Source organism: Petaurus breviceps, unplaced genomic scaffold (assembly GCF_028583685.1).
Source record: "Petaurus breviceps papuanus isolate PSGF00001 unplaced genomic scaffold, PetGlider_PUasm1.0 90654, whole genome shotgun sequence".
NCBI lineage: Eukaryota > Metazoa > Chordata > Mammalia > Diprotodontia > Petauridae > Petaurus > Petaurus breviceps.
The window spans coordinates 705,982-729,366 of NW_027187301.1; the positions used below are offsets into that span (position 1 = coordinate 705,982).

General features: G+C 40.2%; 1 protein-coding gene across 1 annotated transcript in view; it reads left to right on the forward strand.

Annotated features, from left to right (window-relative positions):
• The first annotated feature begins 13,140 nt into the window (after positions 1 to 13,140).
• The window catches only part of LOC138143702 (protein mono-ADP-ribosyltransferase PARP14-like), a 76,749-nt gene continuing 66,504 nt past the window's right edge, over positions 13,141 to 23,385 (forward strand). Inside the window, exon 1 of the mRNA XM_069064927.1 lies at positions 13,141 to 13,469. Within this exon, the coding sequence (XP_068921028.1) occupies positions 13,280 to 13,469 (190 nt within the window). The 5' untranslated portion in view covers positions 13,141 to 13,279. The remainder of the gene's footprint in view (positions 13,470 to 23,385) is intronic.

Consider the following 23,385-nt stretch of genomic DNA (forward strand, 5'->3'; position numbering starts at 1 on the left):
CTTGTTGTTCATTTGTTTCAGTTGTGGCCAACTCTTCATGACCCCATTGGGTGCTTTCTTGATAAAGATACTAGAGTGGTTTGCCATCTCCTTCTTCAGCCCATTTTACACACAAGGAACTGAGGCAAGCAAGGTTAAGTGACTTTCTCGGGGTCACACAGCTAGTGCCTGAGGCCAGATTTGAACTTAGGAAGATAGTCTTCCTGACTCCAGACCCAACACTCTATCCACTGCACCACCTAGCTGCCCACAGTGGGGTTATCCTTTTAGCATTCTCTTTTTTGTAAGCCTCTCTCTTTTCAACTTCAACTGCTCAGGACTTGCTCTGAAAGTCGTCAATAAGAATTTATTAAGTACTTACTGTGTACCAACAGACACAGTTCTAAGCACTGGAGATGCCAAGAAAGATCTTAAGGAGCGCACATTCTAATGGGATAGACATGCAAATACATATGTACAAATGAGACATATACATATATACAGAGTAAATTGGAGGCAATCTTAACGGGAAATCACTACCATTGAGGGAGACTGGGAAGGACCTCTTATAGAAGGCAGTATCTGAGTTGAGACTTGAAGGAAGCTAGGAGGCATTGATGAGAAAGGAGGGAATTTCAGGGAGGGGGAACACCCGGTGAAAATGCTCAGGAGGATAGAATCATGCAAGGAATGGCAAGAGGGCCAGTGCCACTGGACTGTAGAATATGTGAAAGGGAGATGTATAAGAAGAATGTGTAAGAAGAATGAAGGGCTTTCAAAGTCAAACAGCAGATATTAATTTGATTAATTAAATATTAGGAGACATTGGAATTTATTAAGTAGGGGGGTAACATTGTCTAACTTCTACTGGAGGAAGATCACTTTGATTGCTAAGTGGAGGGATTATAGTGGGGAGAGACTTTGGGCAGGGAGACCAACCAGCAGAACTGCAGTAGTCCAGGTATGAGGTGATGTGGGTTTGAAAAAGGGTGGTGTCAGCATCAGAAAAAAGGAGAATTTATATGAGAAATATTATATTACTAAGGTAGAAATGAAAGCACCTGTCAACTGATTGGATCTAGGGGCAAGAAAGAATGAGGAGTACAAGATAACTCTTCTATTTAGATGTAAAGGAGTCCAAGCACCTACATTCCAAATATTTTAATATAAAAGGAGCTGCTCTTTTTAAAACAATTAATTAAAAGAAGAAAGGATTCTGGGAATGTGATAGAGTAGGTCAGAAAACTTTTGGCTGTCCAATTTTCCTCCACAAAAAAAAAGACAGAACATCACTTCAGAGCAGCAGAAATAATCACAGTGTATTATTTATCCTCCTAAACCAAAATGAGAAGATCCTAGAAAAGACCCAACCTCCAGGAACAGAAGTTCTGCCTTAGAGAAACACAAACACATCCAGGCTGACTCTGCAGATCAACAAATATCAAGCCCTGGGGGCATCTGGGTTGAGAGGCAACCTCAGTCTTAGAAACATTCATCTTACAGACAGTGTGGGGGTCTGATGGCTGAGTAGGAGAAGATTGAGGGCCTTTCCACTGTTGAGGTATGCCAAGCACAGATGTGTTAACCAGACAGGTCCCAGGCTGTGGCTGTGGGGAGAAGAAGCTAGCATACACCTGGTGAGTGCAGTAGTGAGGAGCAGCAACCCTGTTGGCTATGGGCACTTGTAGGAGAGCAGAGTCCCTGCTTTTAGTTCTAGGGCAGAGAGGATAACTGCAGTTTGAAGACACTGGAGAGACTGAAGGGAGCAAGATCATTTGTGGGACAGTGTAGCTGTGGTCCCTAGCTATGACTTAGGAGTGAAGAAAAGAACCCAAAGTTGGGGCCTGAGACAGACATCTGTAACAGCAAGCACCCTAGCATACCCAGGATGGCTGTTAGCACAGGTTCTTAGATCTGCTTTTCTAAAGGAAAGTAACTCAAAATAGGTTAACAATCTTTGATCAAACACACACAAACATACACACACACATAATTTGCCTAGTTCAGGGGAAGAAATCAGCACCCTGAAATTTAGAAAATACAAACAGAAGTTACAACAGAAAATAACACAATTAAGCAGACAGGGTTCCAGCTGTCTGACCATCACATCCATACCTAGATAGTTACCAGAGAGGGAAGCACCAACATCTGGGTTTTCAAAGGGGGGGGGGGGAGGAGGTTCAACAGCTGTCTAGAGTCTCATCTGGCCAAATCACACAACTGTTCCCAAAATGAGCCCAAAAGCAAAACCTCACATCAGGGTATATATAGCCTTCTCCTGGGTCAGAGAATGTCACAACCCTCTTGACCTCACTTCCCAATCACAAAGTAACAAGGTGTGGGCATTACTGAAAAACAAGCCTCCTGCCACAGGCTCCATGTGACCACATTCAGACTACTAGGGGGAAGAGTATATTTTCAAATTAGAGAAGGTTCTCAGAATCACTTAAACCTATCAAGAGGCCAAGGGGCAGGGAAGATCTTCAGATTCCCATTACCATAACAACATCAGAAAATAACAGTAAGGACTTGAGGTTCCCCACACTTCAGGACTACAACTTGATTACATAAATAGCTGCTAAAAAACAAAATAAAACAAAAAACAATAATAAAAAATAAGTAGGCAAAGGAGACAGAACTTAACAATATAATTACTATGGGGATAGGAAGATCTGGGTTTATATTCAGTGGAAAATAAAAGAGCTAAAAAAGCCACTCCTTTTTCACTGAGAAACCTCAAATGGTTCCAAGCACAAAAAGTTCTTTGAAGAACTTTAAAACGATTTTTAAAATTAAATAAGGGAGATTGAGGAAAAATCAGAAAAAATAATAGCAATCCAAGAAAATAAAGAATACTATTAAAAGAAAGTCAACAAAATAGAAATAGAGAATCAAAAACTTAAGGAAGAAAATAATTCCTTGAAACTAGAATTGGGAAAGTGGAAGCTAATAATGTTCTAAGACACCAAGAAAACATAAAACAAAATCAAAAGAATGAAAAAATAGAAGAGAAAGTAAAATATAGCATCAGAAAAAAAAAACAACCAATTTGGAGAAGAGATGGAAGAGAAATAATATAAGATAGTAAGACTACCTGAAAATTATGATTAAAAAATAATCTTGATACAATATTACAAGAAATTATCCTGGAAAATTGCCTTGAATTTCTAGAAGAAGAAGGCAAAGTAAAATAGAGAAGATCCACTGCTCAGAGAGAGAGAGAGAGAGAGAGAGAGAGATCCCAAGAGGAAAACTTAGCGTAGTTTCAAAATTCCTAGGTTAAGGAGAAAATATTGGAAGCAAAAAGAAAAAATGTAAATACCATGGAGCTACAATAAGAACCACATAAGACCTAATAGCTACTACATTGAAGGACCATAAATAAGACTTGGAATACTATATTCCATAGATCAAAAGAGCTGAGGTTATGACCAACTGTAACCTAGACAGCAAACTTAAGCATAATCCTGAGTGGGAAAAAAAAGTAACATTTAACAAGCTCTAAGACATTAAGGTTTTTGTGACAAAACTCCCAGAGCTGAAGGAAAAATTTGACAAGTAACATCCAAGAAAAATATAAAGTAAACATTAAAGACCAATTATAAGGAACTCAATAAGGTCAAATTGTTTAATTTGCTTATGTAAAAATATTAGCAGTACACATGATTGTCATCATTTCAGTAGTTTGAAAGAAAGACATAGGCTGAGTTAAATATGATGGGGTGATTCTAAAAAAAATCTGTGTAGGGAGAGATAAAAAGAAATAATTATCTTAGTTAAATGAGGTATAAAAGGAAAAATTGATACAGAAGCTAGTAGGGGGAATTGTGGATAGTGTTGGATGCTCTCTCATTGGGAATGGATTAAAGAGGGAACAACACACACAAATACACATACATGTGTGTATACATGTGTAATGTAATGCCAAAAGAAAGGCAACTTCCCAAGGTTCAGAATACCAGCATAGGTGCTCTCCATTTTATTCAGTAACAAACCCAGAACAGAGAAGATCAAAACATGACATCATTCAAAATACAGCATTTACTAAGTGTGATTAAATAATCTCCAAGTACTACCCCACCCCAGGACCTTCCAATCATTCAATCAATTACAAAGTCCCTGTTCTAAATACTTCTCCACCCCTAGGCTATACCTTAATTAAGTCCACCACAAAGCCCCTCTTCTCAAATGGAGATTAGTTTCCAAACATAAGGTCAAAAGTACCTTCATTTGTCAATCACAGAGCACAATAAGGTCAAAAGTTCCCCACCCCTGGATCACAATTGAATCTACCCCAGAGTTACATCAAGTTTAAACACAGTACTTAATACCCAAATGGAGGTCTTTTCTTCATCTTGACACGAGGCAAGTTCTCAGCAATCTTAGTTCCTGGGGAGACAAGGCTTAGCAAGGCCATAAGATATATTGCCAATCCCTTCATGAATTTATCCTCTGTCTGTAGAACAGTCCTAGAACCCCTGAACACATTAGCAAAGCCCTCTCCCAGGATTTCTGTAAACATACAACAAGAAAATCCTTCTTCAGGGCTTCTGAACCAACAGAAAGGCTCCCAGACCCCTGCAACAACAGCACTGTCCTTCACCAGTGGACAGTATTCATTCTGTCTGCAGGACAGTCTCCAGACCCCTGCAACAACAGCACTGTCCTTCACCAGTGGACAGTATTCACTCTCTGTCTGCAGGACAGTCTCAGGGCTTCTTAGTGAACAGCCAAGTTCCAGGACTTCTTCAACAAAAGGACTGTCTTTCACCAGTGGACAAATCTGGCAAAATAACATCAAAACAGAAAGACAAAGTACCAGCAAAACAGCCATGTCTCCTCAGTCCTTGGCAGCTCAGGGGGCAGGTCTCAAAAGTCCAGGGCAATTCAAAGCGGCCACCAGCAATTCTCTTAGCCTCTCTCTCCACGAGGTGCTGCTTCCAAAAAAGGTCTTCCGCCTCTCTCTTGTCTCTCCAAATCTACGTCACCAGCTCCTCCCAGTTCAGGACTTTCTTTTCACATCAAAAAGTCCATCCCACAGGTGGGATCAACAAGCTCTGGGTTTCAACACAATCAATTTGAAAACCAAGCCAATACAGGGGAATCTTTAATTGCCATTACTATCACAACATGTTTCTGTATATATAGCATACATATCTATATATGTATATATGCATTGTCTTCTAAATTCAGAAAGAAATAAGAGGGCAAGGGAATAGGGTAGGGGGAGAAGATAAGGGAGATACACTTAGAGGGGTTAATAGATTAAGGAATAGGAGGTGAAGATAGCAGGTAGAAGTAAAGCAAAGGAGTGAGGAGGTCTAGTGTAGGGTGTGCTGTCAAGGTCTCTAAGGGGTCTGCATCCCATGGGTGTGTATCTGTCCCGAGGGAGTAGCCGCTGGCAAAGTTGCAAGTTAGGTGCCTCATGTTGCAAACTATGTGAAGTTTCCCATGAGAAAGTATGATCTAAGTGCTTTAGCTACAGTATATAAACCCTAACCCTCAGATGCTTAGTTGAGATTTGCTTGGCATGCAATAAACATGCAATCTCCACCTGGACCACAGACTCATCATTCATGTTCATGCTCTCACATTTCCATTGGTGCTGCGAATGCAGGCCATAGTCTAGAGTAATAGGGAGATGGGGATAGTGAGGAAAAATAGGAAGAAGGAAAATACACAAGTAATTGTAGCTTAGAATGTGAATGGTATGAATTTACCTGTAAAATGGAAATGGAGAGCAGATTAAAAATTTGAACTCAACAGCATGTTGTTTTCAGAAAACATTATGAAAATGAGACATACATACAAAGATAAAATAAAGGTGAGGAATAGAATTTAGTATGTAAAAAATGCATGGATAGTAATCATTATCTCAAAGGTAAAGTTAAAATAATTTAATCAAAAGTGAAAGAGAAACTTCTCTATGTATCAGCAATATTATTCAATATTGTTTGAGACCATTTAAAATACCTAGACAGCATAAAATACTTAAGCTTAAACCTGCCAAAACAGACACAGGAACTATATCAACGTAAGCATAAAATACTATTTACACAAATGAATTGAAATTAAAATAATTGAAGTAATGTTGATTATTCATGGTTAGGTAAAGCCAATATAATTTTTTAAATGACAATTTACCTAACTGATTAATTTATTTGATATCATCCCAGTTAAAATACTAAAAATTATTTTGCTAAGTTAGAAAAAATAATTATAAAATTCATTTGGAAGAACAAAAGTCAAGAACTTTAAAAAAACAGGGGAAAAGACATAAAGGAAGTCGATTCAGCAGTATCAGATCTTATATTATAAGGTGACAGAATTATTGAAGGAAAATTTCAATTATTTTAATTAAAAATTTTCATGTATAAATAAAACCTATGCAACCAAGAACAGAAGGAATGCAGAAAATTGTGTATGTGTGTGGGGGGGGAATCTCTGATACATGATCTCTCAGATAAGATGCCATTGGGTTGGAATATTGCTGTAGTGTAGGAAATGATGAGCTGATTGATTTAGAAAAACATGGCAAGACTTGGATTCCTGAAGGAAGATGCTGTCCACTTTCAGAGAAACAGGTGATAAGAGGAAATAAGCATAATGTGGTCTTACATAGATGTGAATGAGTCTCTGTGTGTATACAAGAGCATGTTTATAGGTATCTATGTATATGCATATGCATCCACTTAGGATTAATTGTAGTCTTCTTTAGGGTGGTGGGGGGAAGGAGACAGAAAAAATAAAATTAAAAGTGCACAGCAGAAAACAAAAGAAAACCAACAAAGGAGTAAACAATGTGGGTATCTTTCGCTAGCTCATTATTCGTAATGTGCTTCTAAAGAAGAAACTGAATTTTGGAAGTAGGAGGCTAGGGGAAGCTCTGAGTCTCCAAAGTATTGATTACTAAGGAAAATAATTTGCACACCAGTTATGCTATTTCTCCTATGTGTGACTTTACTGATACTACCTTCTTAGCAATTGTCACTAGCCACAGAGTTCCTTTACAGCAGAAGCTTCACAGGAAGAAGCTGCTGCAAATACTTCTCTCAGTTTTGACAGATATCATAGATTCCAGATATCCTAAGGGAGTCAAGTCTATATTATTGTCTTAATTTTTTAAAAAAAGAAATCAATAAAATATTTTTTGAAATCTTAAATGAGTAAGTACAGACTCTAAGTGGAGTCTATGCTAGGGTTTAAAAAGAAAACAATATTAACAAGGTGGTTTTGATAATTAACTTTATAAAGATGACTACCAGGGGCTGGAGGAGTGTAGCAGCAAGCACCCCAATCGTCCCCAGGGTTGCTGCCAACACAGGTTCTTGGATCTGCTTTGTTAAAGGAAAGCAACTCAAAATGGGTTAACAAGCTTTCTTTAATCAGTCAAACATATATCATTTACCTAGTTCAGGGGGAAAAGGTCAGCACCCCGAACTTCAAAGTATACAGACAGAATTATCAAGACAGAAACAGATCAAGTAGACAGTTTTCAAACTGTCCAACCATTACATCCATACCAAACAACATCTGGGTTTCAAAGCCGGGGGAATCTGGACAACGGCTTCCCAGAATCCAAATCAAATCACAGAACACTTCTCAAAGTGAGCCCCCAAACAAAGCTACACATCAGGGCTTACATAGCCTTCTCCTGTCTCAGAGAATGTGACAACCTTATTGACTCACTGGCCAATCAAGAAGTATCTACTGAAAAACAAGCCTCCCACCCCAGGCTCCAGGTGCACTTTAGCCTAGGGGCAGGGAAGATCTTTAAATTTACATTCCCATTACATGGAGAAGAGGACAAAGAGACAATGAAGAATTGATTTGATGAAATCTGCACTGCAAAATAGGTTGGGCTGGATTTTCAAATACATTCATTCCAATTCTAGATTTTTTTTCCTGGTTAACAGCTAAAAAACACAAAAAGTCTGGGGGGAAGGGCAGAGAGGATACATAAATAAATATAAAATATATTTTTAAAATTTTCTACCTAAAAAATGGGGAAAAAGAGTAAATTGAGGAATATTTAGTGTTAGGTGTCACAAAAGGCCCACAAAGAAAAGCAGACTAGATTTGTAATGAGAGGACCTGACTTCAAAGCCTGGCTTTGCCACCTTCTCATTGTGTAACCTTCCTCCAACTGCTGGGAGGTCTGTTTCCTCATTTGTAAAATAGAGGCTTTGACCTGATGGCCTTTTTCAGATCCTTACAGCTCTAGATCTCTGATTCTAGTAGTATCAGTACTTGAGTCATTTTTCAGTCTTGTTCGCCTCTTCCTGACCCCCTTTTGGACTTTGTTGGCAGATACTGGAGTGATTTGCCATTTCCTTTTCCAGCTCATTTTACAAATGAGTAATCTAAGGCAGATGGTGGTAAGTGACTTGTTCAGGGTCACACAATAAGTGTCTGAGACCGGATATCAATCCACTGAGCCCCTTAGCTACTCTTTTATCATCTGTGTCAAATCAAATCACTTTGGTTTTCACTGAATGGACAATAATATCCCCTAACCCAATCCTAATTAGCTCATTGTTTAGGTTTCATGACATATTTGAGTATAAATAGCTATTATTTTCTGTGGTGGTCAGAAACTCTAAGCATCTTCTCCACCCAGATAGATTTTTTTATGTTAAATTAGGCCATTATTTGTCTAAATTCTAATCAAGCCTGGAATCATTGAATGGGTATTATCTCAGACAAATAGAGACCTGGAAAAGACCTTAATTTAGAAAAGTAAAAGTGATCCATTGTATCCTGAGCCCTTACCAATTGTCTAGACTTTCATCTTCATACTGAACTTAGATGACTGGAGGAGAGAGTGAGGTTGACTTTTCCTCAGCCCTGACTCACTTATATCCAATTTTCCCAGGAGCCAAGATATCACCCTCTGAAAATCTTTGAGAACAACAACAATAGCATGCAGTGGGTAGATTAATGGTCCGTAGTTTGATCCTCTGCCAAAGTGGTCTGAAAACTGGAAAATTTCATCTATGTATATATGATACAAAAATTCCAATAGATTGAAATTTGTCTTGAGTCAGTCTGAGTGATACCATGATTTCCAGTCTCCCATGTCTTTGACTATGTGTGAATCAATCTGTTGGGAGGGGCAGCAAGTACTTTGATCCCCTTGACAATCACCCTTCACCTGCTACTCAGCACGTAGCCACATGCACTTTCATCCCATCCCCTTTGTTTCCTCTCCTTTCCCTAAGAGGCAGCAATGGGGGAGGAGCTGAAGCACAATGGCCCATCCCCTTTGGGAAACATGTACCTATCAGAATTATCTTGCTTTTATTATGAGAAATTGTCTGTAAAAGGAGCAAATGGTTTGAAATTGTTGCCCAGTTATTCTCAATGCATTGTTTCCTTGGAATGCTTAATAAATTCCTTTCAATTTCCTCTACCTGAGTTTACTTCATTATCGAGGGCAAGGCTGAACAAAGATTATCTTTTAATATACAACTGTCTATTAATAGCCCAATATGTATAAGTCATCGTGCCAGGTGCTAAACATACAAAGATGAAAAATGACTGGCTCTTTTTACCCACTTTTTTCTCCCCTGTTTTCTTCTATTAATTCTTTGGATGCCTTTATAAAGGGTCAGTTGTACATGCTGCCAATTGACTCCTGGTGAGAAGAGAGGGCCTAGAAGACCATTCAGGAAGGCATTTGGAGATTGTACATTCATGTTACCACCCAAATATGTCAGGCTTGCAACTTCAGAATGCTGGAGACATAACCGTCCCCAGAATAATCCAATTCAATCAACATGTATTAGGAGCTACTATGGCCAGGCACTGTGCCAGCCATCAGGGATACAAAACCAAAAATGATGCCATCTTTGCTCCCAGGAAGGGCAAGGGGAGGCATCAGAGGGAAGGGAGGGAAGGGGGAAGGTTGGTGGGGGGAGGGAGCGATATGATGTTCTAGACCTTCCTTGTCTCCCTCACACTACCAACAGCACCCTCTCCTATTCTCTCAGCTGAAGCTTTTCCCTTATCCCACATCTGACACCCCTCTGACATTATTCTTCCTTACTAGCTTCTCCTTCACTTCAGTCTCTGATGAGATAGCCTTTCTCCTGGTCAAGGCCAAACCATCTTCATGTACCTTGATCCTATCCACTCCCATCTTCTCAAGGTGGTGATATCATCATGATGTCTACTCTCTAATCTTCCAATTAATTCTTTCCCTGCTGCCTACAAACATGCTCATATTCCCTCCAACTCATCCTCAAAAATCCCTCTTTAGGCTGTACCATCCCCACTAGCTATCTCTGAGAAGGGGCCACCCAAACCAAGGGGCCACCCAAACCAGGAAATAAACTTGTTTTTCATAAGACTTGTTTTTGCAAGAAGAAATGTCAGCACATTACTTGCCTCACCCTAACCACAATATCTTGATGACCTTTATCAACCATTTCTCCTGTTGCTTCATTCCCCCCGGCTCCTATAGAATTGGCGCCAAGCCACTATCTCCAAGGCTTATATTAGTCTGCCAGCCAATCAATGATCTCTGTGTTTCCCGCTCTCCCCGCAAGAACTGTATAAAAGAACGCCCGAGAAGACACTCGGGGTCCTCCATCTTAAGTGTATGGTTGGACCCAGGTTCGAACTCGTGAATAAATGTTTTTCTTCTTTTGTCAGTCTTGTAGTCTCTGTTTTTCCTCAGATACCACGTTTCAATCTCTTCTTCCCTTCTCTATTCAATTCCTTCAGAAGGCTATAGATACTAGACAGACTCACTTTCTTCTCTTGCTACTCTCTTGTAATGAACATATGACTCCTTGTTTCATCATTAACTGAAATTGCTTTCTCCAAAGTTACCAATGAGTTTTTCCTTAACAAATCTAATGACATTTTAAAAGTCTTCAACCTTCTTGACTTCTGCAGTATTTGACACTGTTGGTCACTTTTTCTCCTACATATTTTCTCCTCTCTGGAATTTTGATCACACTGCCATCTCTTAATTCTTCTCCTACCTGCCTAACCCCTCTTCAGTCTCCCTGACTGATCTTCATTCTTGTCATGCCCAGTAGATACATGTCCCTGAAAGTTCTATCTTGAATTCTCTTCTCTCTTCTCTGTATTATTTCACTGGGTAGTATCCTTAGCTCCCTTGAATCCAATTACCAACCATATGCAGATGATTCCCAAATTTTATTCATAAAGCCTTAATATCTCTCTGGGGCTACAATTCCCCAGAACCAACTTTCTTTGGTACATCTTGGCTTGAAAATCCCAAAGGCCTTTGAAACTCAATATGTCCAAAACAGAACTCATCTTGTTTGATAACTTTATATTTGTATATACATAAAACATGACACAGCTTATAAAGATATGTATGTGTGTATCCTACTTACTGTTTATATACTTGTTTTTTCTTTTTTGTTAAGGGATGTATATGTGTTTGTGAGGAGTATATATTAGTGTATGATAGTCTTTGATAGAACTACATAATGTGAAGGTTCAAATTCAAAACTGGAAAATTTTAGAAAACTTTTCCCCAAGACATTTTTAATTTATTTAAGACGCCCTTCTCTCTCACCAACTACATTTTAAGAAAATGTTAGAAATACTGAATCATGACAAAAAAAATAATTGTGAATAAATTATTTAAGATAAATTATTTTTATTCCATATGTGCCATTGTCTGAATGAATTACTTAATCACTGGTCTGCTCTGAGGTTTTATTTTCCTTATCCATATAATCAGGATAATAATTGTTACACTAACTACCTCAAATGGGGTCATTAAGTATCAAATGAAATAATATATTTTAAAATTACTCTCTGTAAGCATAATATTGAAAGGTAGACTGGCATAGGGGATCAAGGGCCAGCTTAGAGTCAAAAAGACCTGGATTAAAGTCTTCCCTCAAACTCTCACTAGGTGTATGCCAAGGCTAAGGAGCCTCATTGCTCCTGGGACCTGTCTACATTACATCCAATTATTTACATAAGGAGAATGATTTTCCCACACTAATGAAATCATAGGGCCATATCAAAAAATAAAAATAAAAACCTTTGAAGCATTTTTAAGTTATTACCATATATTGACTGGTATATGGCTTTTATTCTACTCCTCCCCCCCCCAAAAAAAAAAGAAATTTGTATAATTAAAACTCCATCAAGAAGAAAACAGGGGTAAACATTATCAGAAGTACACCCTCCTTTGTTCCTAGACCTTATAGCTATTAAACCCACGAAACTTGCTCAAAGGTCCAGGACAGGGAGTGACAAAGACAAGTGGGCATGAGGAGGACAGTGCTGACTCAGCTCCTCGGTCCCAGAGGCCGCTAGGTGGCGCAGTGCAGAGAGCCCTGGCTCTGGTGTCAGGGAGACCTGAATCCCATCCAACCTCAGACAAGAGCTGTGTGACCCTAAGCAAGACACTTAACCTCTGTTTCCTTCAGTTTCCTCAAATGGAATATTCACAGCACCTACCCCAAAAGGGCTTTCAGGATCAAATGAGATATTTGCTAAGCATTTAGCACAGTGCCTGCATATGGTTAGCGCCATAGAAATGCTTATTCCCTTCCCAGTGGGACCTTTTGTAAGACATAACTCCTCTGAGTCTCATTTCCCTCCTTTTTAATATTAGGGCGTTGAACTAGCTAATCTCTAAACTCTCTTCTCTGTCTAAATCTCTGAGCCTGGGACTAAAGCTTTGGGGCTGAAAGGAGCTCCGGGATGGCCTTGTGAAGCTCTGTCTGAAATCAGAACGAGAGTCTACCAATAAAAAAGGAGACACAAGTCGGTGCTTTTCGTGGCTTCAAGTTTTCTGGAATTTTGACAGCTTTATAAGTGAATCCCCTTCCCCCAAACAAGACCCTGACAAGCGGAGCTGACCCCATTTTCCAAGCGCTCTCTCTTCAGCCTAATGAAAGTGAGCAGGGGTCCTGGTTCGAGAGATGTGCTGGTCCAGGAAGGGGCTGGGGTGGGGAGCCTAGGGAAGGTGCTTCTTTCGAGGTCCAGGATGGTCTTTATTTCCTCCTGCCCGAGGACCCCAGCACAGCCTTTGTTTACCTGACGTAGCGCCATCTGCAACAACCAGAGAAATGGGTTGTGAAGGTGGGGAATAAGAAAGGAACTTTGGGGATATGAAACTGAAAGTTTGCAAGCCATCTGGGGCGGGGCGGGGTGGTAGAAGTTGGTCTAAGGAGCAAGGAGGGAGTGCTGACGGCACTGCTGCTTCTGTCCTTTCTGCTCTCCAGTTACTCCCTCCAGAGCCCAGCGAACAAACGTTGCAGCCCCGGCTCCTCGGCTCAGGAGCCCCGACGCCGCCTTGATGGCCCCTGACGGCGCTGCCTCCGTCCCACCGTACAGGGTCCTGGTCCAGGTGCCCAAGCTCTGTTCCGGACTGGAGAGGAAACTGCAAAAGTATTTCCAGAGCCGGCGGCAGTCTGGGGGAGGCGAGTGCACGGTCAAAGCCGGCCCCACCGAAGGCACTTTCTGGGTAGAGTTTTTGGAAAGACAAGGTGAGCAGATAGGGACTGGGGGAGCCGCTGGACAGAAACCAGAGTGGGAGGAAAGGCTTTGGCGGGAGACGGGGTGAACTGGGAGAGGGCACCAAGGTGGAGGCCAGCCTGGGCCAGGAGAAAGGGCCCTGGGAAACGGGGCTTGGGTTAAGAAGAATAATAATAGCTTGCATTTATATAAAGCCTACTATGTGCCAGGCACTGCTAGGCTCTTTACAAATATTATCTCATTTAATCATTGAAACAGCCCTGGGAGGTAGGTGATATTATGCCCCATATTACAATTGAAGAAACTGAGGCAGAGCCTAAGTGGCTTGCCCCTGGTCCCATAACTAGTAAATGTCTAAGGTCACATTGGGATTCAGTTCTTCCTAACTCTGGCCCCAATACCACCTTGTGGCCCCTATTGAAGTCCTCTTCTGAGGGTCTGCTTCTTTATTTCACTGGTGTTGGATGAGGGCTCTTTCTCAATTTCATTGAGGAACTCAAGATTGCCACCAAAGGAGGGGATGGGATCCATCCTCTTTGTAACAGGTCGATATATACATTTGTCATAGCTATGTGGTTTCACCTCCTCCATGCTGTTAGAAATCTCCCAACAATACCACCCTTCAACACAAAAACTCTTTCTTGGAGTAAGGAGGTTGAGCCACTCCAATGGAAAAAGAGAATTGCCAATTGAGGAAGACCTGAGCTGTTTCTGGGGAGGGGGGAACAGGAGGGAAGAGGGAAAGAGGAACCAAGATTATGTCTGGATCACTATCCACTGTATTCCCCAAACCTTGAGTGATGAGTTGGACCCTAGATTTTCTTAGGATTGATTTACTACTCCTTGTCAATCTTAGTCCATTATCTGTGGTTCAAGTTCAGTGAAGCTCCAGCTGTAAATAATAATGAAGTAGAAGAAAAAGCAGATAAACCTTTAATTACCTCTATGGTTAAGATACCGAGCAACACAGGGTCAGAGTACAGAAGAAGAAAAAGTAAACAATGAAGCAAATATAAAGCTAAGAAACAGTGTAGAACATTATTGGCCTACGAAGGTATGGATGATAAACTTTTTTTTTTTGGCTGGGCAGTTGATCATTTGTAAAATTTATTTTTAATTAATTAATTAATTTTTAGTTTTCAGTATTCACTTCCATAAGATTTTGAGTTCCAAAATTTTTCCCCTTCCCTCCCCAAGATGGCCTGCAATCTTATATAGGCTCTACATATACATTCATATTGAATATATTTTCACATTCTCATGTTGTAAAGAATAATCAGGACCAAAAGAAGGAACCACGAGAAAGAAGAAACAAAAAAAGAGAGAGAGTGCAAATAGTATGCTTAAATCTTCCTTCAGACTCCATAGTTCTTTCTCTCGATGTGGGTTGCATTTTCCATCTTGGGTTTTTGGAGATGACATTACTTACATTACTGAGAAGAGCTAAGTCTATCAAAGTCAGTATTGTACAATGTGGCTGTTAATGTATACAATGTTCTCCTGATTCTGCTCACTTCACTCAGCATCAGTTCATATAACTCTTTCCAGGTTTTTCTGAAGTATCATTTCTTGTATCACAGTAGTATCCATGACATTGTAATAGAAATGGAATTTGAAGATCCCTAGTATTTGCAATCAAACAGATGCTTAGCGCTTAGTTTCAAGTCAAGTATTAAGACCCAGAATTTATGAATCCCACAGTGGCATGGACTTGTTGATGTAACAGGGAAGGGGCCTAACAGGGAGGAGCTAATATCATATATAAGGAAAAGCCTAAGCTGAGAGAGGCCAGAACTGCTTGGAGTGAACTCCTGGAGGCTGTGCTGCTATTGCTGGAGAGAGAAAAGAGAACTGAGAATTGAACTGAGAACTGAGAAGAGAAATGAGAACTGAGGACTGAACTGAGAATTGAGAAGAAATGAGAAATGAGAAGAGAGGAAAACAGGAAGAATGCATGGCTGTGGTGTATGTACTTTGTCTGTTTGGATGTTACTTTGTCAGATTCGTCTGCTATTAGAGGACAGTGCTGTTGTTACAAAAGCTCTGGGACCTTGCTCCTGGTTCGGAAGCCCCAAAAGAGGATTTTCTTGTTGTATATTTACAGACATCCTGGAGGAGGGTCTTGCTGATGATTTCAGAGGCCCTAGGACTATACTGATGATTTGTGTTGAGTTCTTGGACCTTGTTGGTGTATCTGAGTTAATTTTGCAGGTAGAAAGTGAATTGATGAGGATGCTGGCGATGCATATGAATGCTATTGCAGCTTGGCTAAGCTTTGTCTTCCCAGGAACAGAATCTGTGAAGGACTTGAGGTAGACCAGACACTGTGAACTTCAATGTGGAACAGGAACTGAACTAGGAACTACATAAGAAGCTTGACAAAGAACTCAGAGCTTTCTGCCTTTAAACTCAGGGGACACTGGGATAGGACAGAAGCTGGGACCATGGGAGAGGGATCATGGAAGCTGAGAACCTGCATCTCATCAAGATGAAAAGACCTCTTCTTGGGTATTTAATGAAAACTGAGAAGATTATGATTTACTAGGGGTAGAGAACTCTGACATTTACATTTAGACTATTGAGTTAAGGACTTACTAATTAAGGATGATTGGAATCTAATCTCCAATTAAGAAGAAAGAAGACTTTTTGATTGAAGAGCTTAAGACAATGTGACCCTGGGGTGGAAAACTTTTGACCTCTGTACTTTGTGTCAATTAAGGAGACTTGCCTCCTTAAGAATGATTGAGTTACTAAATGAATGTACTTTTTTTAAAACTATGTGACCACTTTGGGGAAAACTATGTGGCCACTTTAGTGATAAGTTGTTTAGCCATAATATGGTAAATGCTGTATTTTGATTTTATTGTGAATGCTTTGCATTAATTTGTTACTGAATAAATTTGTTACTAAATAAATGTTAGTGAATTAATATACACTATATTGTATAACCAAAACCTTGAAAGCTGTTCATAGCGGTGTAATGGGAATGTAAATTTAAAGATCTTCCTTGCCCCTAGGCTAAAGGGCACCTGGAGCCTGGGGTGGGAGGCTTGTTTTTCAGTAGATACTTCTTGATTGGCCAGTGAGTCAATAAGGTTGTTACATTCTCTGAGCCAGGAGAAGGCTATATAAGCCCTGATGTGTAGCTTTGTTTTGGGGCTCACTTTGAGAAATGTTATGTGATTTGATCAGATGAAACTCTGGGAAGCCGTTGTCCAGAGCCCCTCGGTTTTGAAACCCAGATGTTGATTTGGTATGGATGTAATGGTTGGACAGTTTGGAAATCTGTCTACTTGATCTGTTTCTGTCTTGATAATTCTGTCTGTATATTCTGAAGTTCGGGGTGCTGACCTTTTTCCCCTGAACTAGGTAAATGATACATATTTGACTGATTAAAGTAAGCTTGTTAAACCATTTTGAGTTGCTTTCCTTTATCAAAGCAGATCCAAAAACCTGTGTTGGCAAACCCTGAGGACGCTTGGGGTGCTTGCTGCTACAAGAAGCAGTTCTCTGGAAAGCTGCTCTTGTTTGGCTTTATAGACATTAATATACCACAACTTGTTCAGTCATTTCCCAACTGATGGGTATCCCCTCAATTTCCAATTCTTGGCCAACCCAAAAAGAACTGCTATAAATATTTTTTACATATGGGGCCTTTTTCCTATTTTATGATCTCTTTGGGATATAGCCCTAGAAGTTGTATTATTGGGTCAAAGAGTATGCACATTTTTATAGCCCTTTGGGCTTTGCTCTTCAGAATGGTTGGATCAGTTCAAAACTCCATCAGCAAGGCAGTAGTGTTCCAATTTTCCCACATCTTCTCCAACATTTATCATTTTCCTGAACAAACTTTCTTTTTCTATATGCTTAATGTTTACTGATTTTCTTGTATCACTCTCATTTCCCTTCCCATTTTTTCCTCTGCCTCTATTACTTGATTTTCAAAATGCTTTTTGAGTTTTTCCATGGCCTGTGACCAAGTCATATTTTTTCTTGGAGGCTTTGGATGTAGGAGCTTTGACTTTGCTATCTTCTTCTGGTTGTATGTTTTGATCTTCTTTGTCACCAAGGTAAGATTCTATAGTCTGATTTTTTTCTCCACTGTTTGCTCATTTTCCTAGCCAATTACTTGACTTTTGAGCTCTTTCTTAATGTAGGATTCTGCTTTCAGGATGGAGAGTGTGCTGTCCCAAGCCTCAGGGGTTTTGTGTAGCTGTTTTCAGAGGTGGGTTTGTGTGTGTGTGTGTGTGTGTGTGTAGCTGTTTTCTAGGCACCTGTAAGTTTTCAGCTTTTCCAAGGTTGTATGATTAAAGGAAAGGTATTTACTCTTCTCTTGGTCTGTGCTCTGGTCTGTGAGTGACCACAAGCACTCTTTTCTTCCTTAAAACTGTGAGGAGGATTCCCTTTCCACCATAGCTACAGACTCTGCCATGCCAGCACTCCTCCTCACCCCACAACCACCACCCAGGACTACAACCCAGATCCAAGCAGGTTAAAGCAAAAGAATCCTGCTTCAGAGCAAGCAAAGGGATCCCTGCAATCCTCCCATGATTAGTCACTCAAGTCCCCCATCATTTGTAGAGCTCTGGAAGCAGCTGCTGCATCTGTGGTCACAGTCACCAGTGCCATGGGCTGTTCAGTGTCCAGCACTAAGCATGGTAGGAGACATGAATAAGAAATGACCAGACCATGTGGGTAGTTCAAGGAAGAACCACGAATTCCATTTATTGATTCTTAGGACAAGGTTTTTATAGAGCAATGAGACAAAAAAGACTCAAGTATTCTTATCATTATCTTAGTCTGGCACATCCTGGAAGTAGCACAGAAATAATGCTTTTGTTTTCCAGATGCCAGAAAGTCTTAGGAAAAGTCAGTTAAATCCTTTAATATGCAGTCACATTACAAAGGATGCTCTCAAGAGCTGGCTTCAAGGCTAAAGGCACATCATCAAGTACATCTGCATAGGAACTGACCACCTAAGAATTCAAATGTTTTGGTTTTGAACAACTAAAGCCTTCTGCAGTGCCTATTGATCTCAGAATTCAAACAACATCCTTTTTTTTGCTTTTTAGAGGGCAATTGGGGTTAAATGCCCAAGGTCACATGGCTAGTTTTTGTGTTAAGTGTCTGAGGCTGGATTTGAACTCAGGTCCTCCTGACTCCAGGGCTGGTGCTCTATTCACTGTGCCACCTAGCTGCCCCAAACAACATCCTTTTAAGTGTAACCCATATTAAAAGACCCAAGGAGCAAACTTAACAAAACCATGTTGTGAAGGGTCTTTTATAGAGTACATAGTGAGATTTTTATCTGAGTCCTGAGTCAGGCTTCCTTTGCTCCCCACACACCACCACCCTGGGGTTGGGACCAGACCACTCTCATCTCTCATCTAGGTCTGACAGACCTTTCTTACCAACCTTCTAAGTTATCTTTGGTGTTTGTGGATTGAGAGGTCTGAAAACCACCATAGCTTCCAGTGATTCAGTCCCTTGAGTCCTGCTCTGCCCCATCTGAGCTGGAGCGGTGCATGCTGGATTGTACTCTTCTCTCAGATTAGTGCAACAGACCTTTCCCGTTGACCTTCCAGATTATCTTGTGTTTGAAATTCACTTTACTTTGTCATTTTGTAGATTCTGCTACTCTAGATTTTGTTTAGTCATTAAAAAAATGTATGTTTATTTTTAGTTTACAACATTCATTTCCACAAGATGCTGAGTTACAAATTTTCTCCCCATCTTTCCTCCACTCACCACCCCAGAATGGGAACCCCACTGAATACCCCCTCCAGCAATTTTTTCTCTCCTAAATCCTACCCCATTCCCCTCCAACTTTCCACTAGGGCAAGATGGATCTTCATACACCAGTGCCTGTGTATCTTATTTCTCACTTGCATGTAAAAAAATATTAGTATATATATTAAACATTTGATTTTATAACTTTGAATTCCAGATTTTTTCCCTTCATCCACCCTTACTGGGAAGATAAGCAATTCAATATAGGTTGTACATGTGTAGTTATGCAAAACATTTCTATAGTGGATATATTGTGAAAGACTGACTATATTTCCCCCCATCTATGCTATGATATTCCTAGGAGTTTTCTTTTTGGGATCTTTTTCAAGAGGTTATATGTGAATTCTTTTCATTCCTATTTTGCCCTCAGGTTCTAGAATATCAGGGCAATTTTCCCTGAGAATTTCTTGAAGGATGATTTCTAGGCTCTTTTTTAGATCATGGCTTTCAGGTAGTCCAATAATTTTAAAATTATTTCTCCTGGATCTATTTTCCAGGTCAATGGTTTTTCCAGTGAGATGATTCACATTGCCTTCTATTCTTGCATTTGTTTGAATCTGTTCAATAGTATCTTGATTTGTCATATAGTCATTAGCTTCCATTTGTTCCAGTCTAATTCTGAAGGAATTATTCTCTTTAGTGACTTTTTCAAATTCTTATTCCATCTGGCAAATTTGGCTTTTTAAGGCACTCTTCTCCTCATTGACTTTTTGGACCTCTTTTGTCATTTGAGTTAGTCTATTTTTTTAGGGTGTTATTTTCTTCAGTCAGGTTGTTGACTCTCTTTTCATGATTTTCTTGTCTCATTCTCATTTCTCTTACCAATTTTTCCTCCACTTCTCTTACTTGGTTTTCAAAATCCTTCTTGAGCTCCTCTATGGCCTGTAACCAATTTATATTTTTCTTGGAAGCATTTGGTTAAGGAGTTCTGACTGCATTATCTACCTCCCATTCCATGCTTTTATCATTTTTTTGCCCAAAAAAGGAATCCCCAAAAAGGATTGTCTGCTGTGCTTCCTTTGTTTGTTCATGTTGCCACTCAATTACTTGACTTTTGAGATTTTTTTCCATAATAGAACTCTGCTTCCAGAGAGGAGAGCATTGTCCCAAATCACTGGAGTTTTCACAGCTTCCTGATTTATTAGTTGGGTACCCTCTCTGAAGCCTCCACAAGCTCTGGCACCTGGTCACACACCCCAGGGCCTCCACCCAAGAGAGTAATCCAGATCCAAGTAGGTTAAAGCAAGAGTGATTACCCCTCTGAATGATCACTTGGTCCTCCTAATATCTTCAGGCCAGGAGCTCCAAAGCAACCACACAGTGGCAGCTGCACAGCTGCGGCACCTTGACCACTTCTTGCCTTCTCACCCTGGGGGGTGTAGCAGCAAGCACCCCAAGCGTCCTCAGGGTTTGCAGCTACCACAGGTTCTTGGATCTGCTTTGTTAAAGGAAAGCAACTCAAAATGGGTTAACAAGCTTACTTTAATCAGTCAGACATATATCGTTTACCTTGTTCAGGAGAAAAGGTCAGCACCCTGAACCTCAAAGTATACAGGCATAATTATCAAGACAGAAACATCAAGTAGACAGATTTCCAAACTGTCCAACCATTACATCCATACCCAGTCAACATCTGGGTTTCCACATTCTGGGTTTTTCAAAGCCGGGGGACTCTCAACAACGGCTTCCCAGAATTCAGATCAAATCACAGAACACTTCTCAAAGTGAGTCCCAAAACAAAGCTACACATCAGGGCTTATATAGCCTTCTCCTGGCTCAGAGAATGTAACAACCTTATTGACTCACTGGCCAATCAAGAAGTATCTACTGAAAAACAAGCCTCCCCCACCCCAGGCTTCAGGTGCACATTAGCCTAGGGGCAGGGAAGATCTTTAAAATTTACATTCTTATTACAGGGGGAAAAGGCTGAACTGCATTCTTGGTCCCCCTATGCCCACAAAGTCCACATTGACCTTTTATTTTGCCTTTGGCATTAATGGGTTGATAATTCTGGAAATCACCACAGCTGCTGGTGATCCACTCTCCTGAAGTCCCTCCAGGTGCTGCTGCTCAGAGCTGCCCTGGGGCTGAAACCTCAGGCTCACATGGGGTGGGGCTCTGTTCCCAGCATTCTGTGATGGACCCTTCCTGTCCCCCTGTTGGGCTGCCTTCAGCAAGAAATTTGTTTCTCTCTGTCACTTTGTGGGTTCTGTACCTCTAAAGTTTGTTTAGAGTCATTTTTTATATGTATTTGAGGTAGTTATGGGGGGAGCTCACTGAGTTTTCCTGATTCTATGCCACCATCTTGGCTCTACCCCAAGAGTCATTTTTTACAGGTATTCAGAGAGGTTTGGGAGAGAGCTCAAGGAAGTTGCTGCTTTTACTCTGTCATCTTGTCTCTCCTGCAAACTTTTTAAATTATTTTTACTTTTTAGTTTACATCATTCATTTCCACAAGATTTGAGTTACAAATTTTCTCCCATTTTCCCCCTACCCACCACCCCAAAACAGCAATCCCACTGAATATCCCCTCCCACAACCTGCTCTCTCCCATATCTTCCCCCATCCCCCCTCCAAATTTCAAACTTTTATTTTGGTCTTTATTAATTTGTTTACTTTTAGTTTATAATATTCATTACCACAATTCCTTGAGTTTCAAATTTTCTCTCCCTTCTCCCTCCCCCCTCCCCCCCATGGTGGCATACAATCAAGTATAGTATCTGCACATACTTTCACATTAGGCATTAATCAAGTTATAAAGAAAGATTGTAACAGATGGAATGAAGAATGGGAAAGAGGAAACAAAACCAAACAAGAAAATGAAAAAGGGCAGGTAGTTTGCTTCAATATGGGTTCAATCGCAGTTCTTTCTCTGGATGTAAACATCTCTTTCCATCGTGAGCCTTTTGGGTTTAATTTATGTCTCTGGATTGCTGAGAAGAGTCCAGTTTATCAAAGTTGGTTGTCACACATACGTTGGGTCTGTAACTGTATACAAATTCCTCCTGGCTCTACTCTTCTCACTCAGCATCAGTTTGTATAAGCCTCTCCAGGTAAATATGAAGTCCATCTGCTCCTTGTTTCTTATAGCACAATAATATTCCATAACATGCATATACCACAACTTGTTCAGCCATTCCCCAATTTTCAATTCTTTGCCACCTCAAAAAGAGCTGCTATAAATATTTTTGTACATATGGGTCTTTTTTCCACTTCCATGATCTCTTTGGGATACAATCCTAGAAATGATATTGCTGGGGCAAAGGGTATGAAATTATTTATAGCCCATTGGGCATAATTCCAGATTGCTGGATAAGTTCACAACTCCAGCAGCAATGTATTAGTATTCCAATTTGTCCACATCCTATCCAGCATTTGCCATTTTCCTGTTTTGTCAACTTAGCCAATGTGACTGGTGAGATTCGGTATCTCAGAGTTGTTTTGATATGCATTTCTCTAATCAATAGTGATTTAGAGCATTTTTTCATATGCTTATAGATATCTTTAATTTCTTCCTCTGTAAACTGCCTGTTCATATCCTTTGACCATTTATCAATTGGGGGATGACTTGTAGTCTTATAGATTTGACTCAATTCTCTGTATATTTTAGAAATGAGTCCTTTATCAATGACATAGGTTGTAAAAATTGTTTCCCAATTTTCCACTTCCCTCTTAATCCTGGTTACATTGGCTTTGTTTGTACAGAAGCTTTTCAATTAAATGTAATCAAAATTATCCATATTGCATTCCATAATGCCCTCTAATACTTGTTTGGTCACAAAGTCTTCCCCTCTCCACAAATCTGACATGTAAACTATTCCTTACTTTCCCAGATTGCTTAGAGTATCAGCCTTCATACCTAGATTATGCACACATTTAGCCTTGATTTTGGTACATGGTGTTAGATAATGGTCTATGCCCAGTTTCTGCCATACTATATTCCAGTTTTCCCAGCAGTTCTTGTCAAATAGTGAATTCTTATCCCCAAAACTGGGGTCTTTGGGTTTATCAAACAGGAGATTACTATAGTCATTGACTGCTGAGTCTCATGTACCCAATCTATTCCATTGATCCACTACTCTATTCCTCAGCCAGTACCAAGTAGTTTTGAGGGCTGCTGTTTATGGTACAGATTAA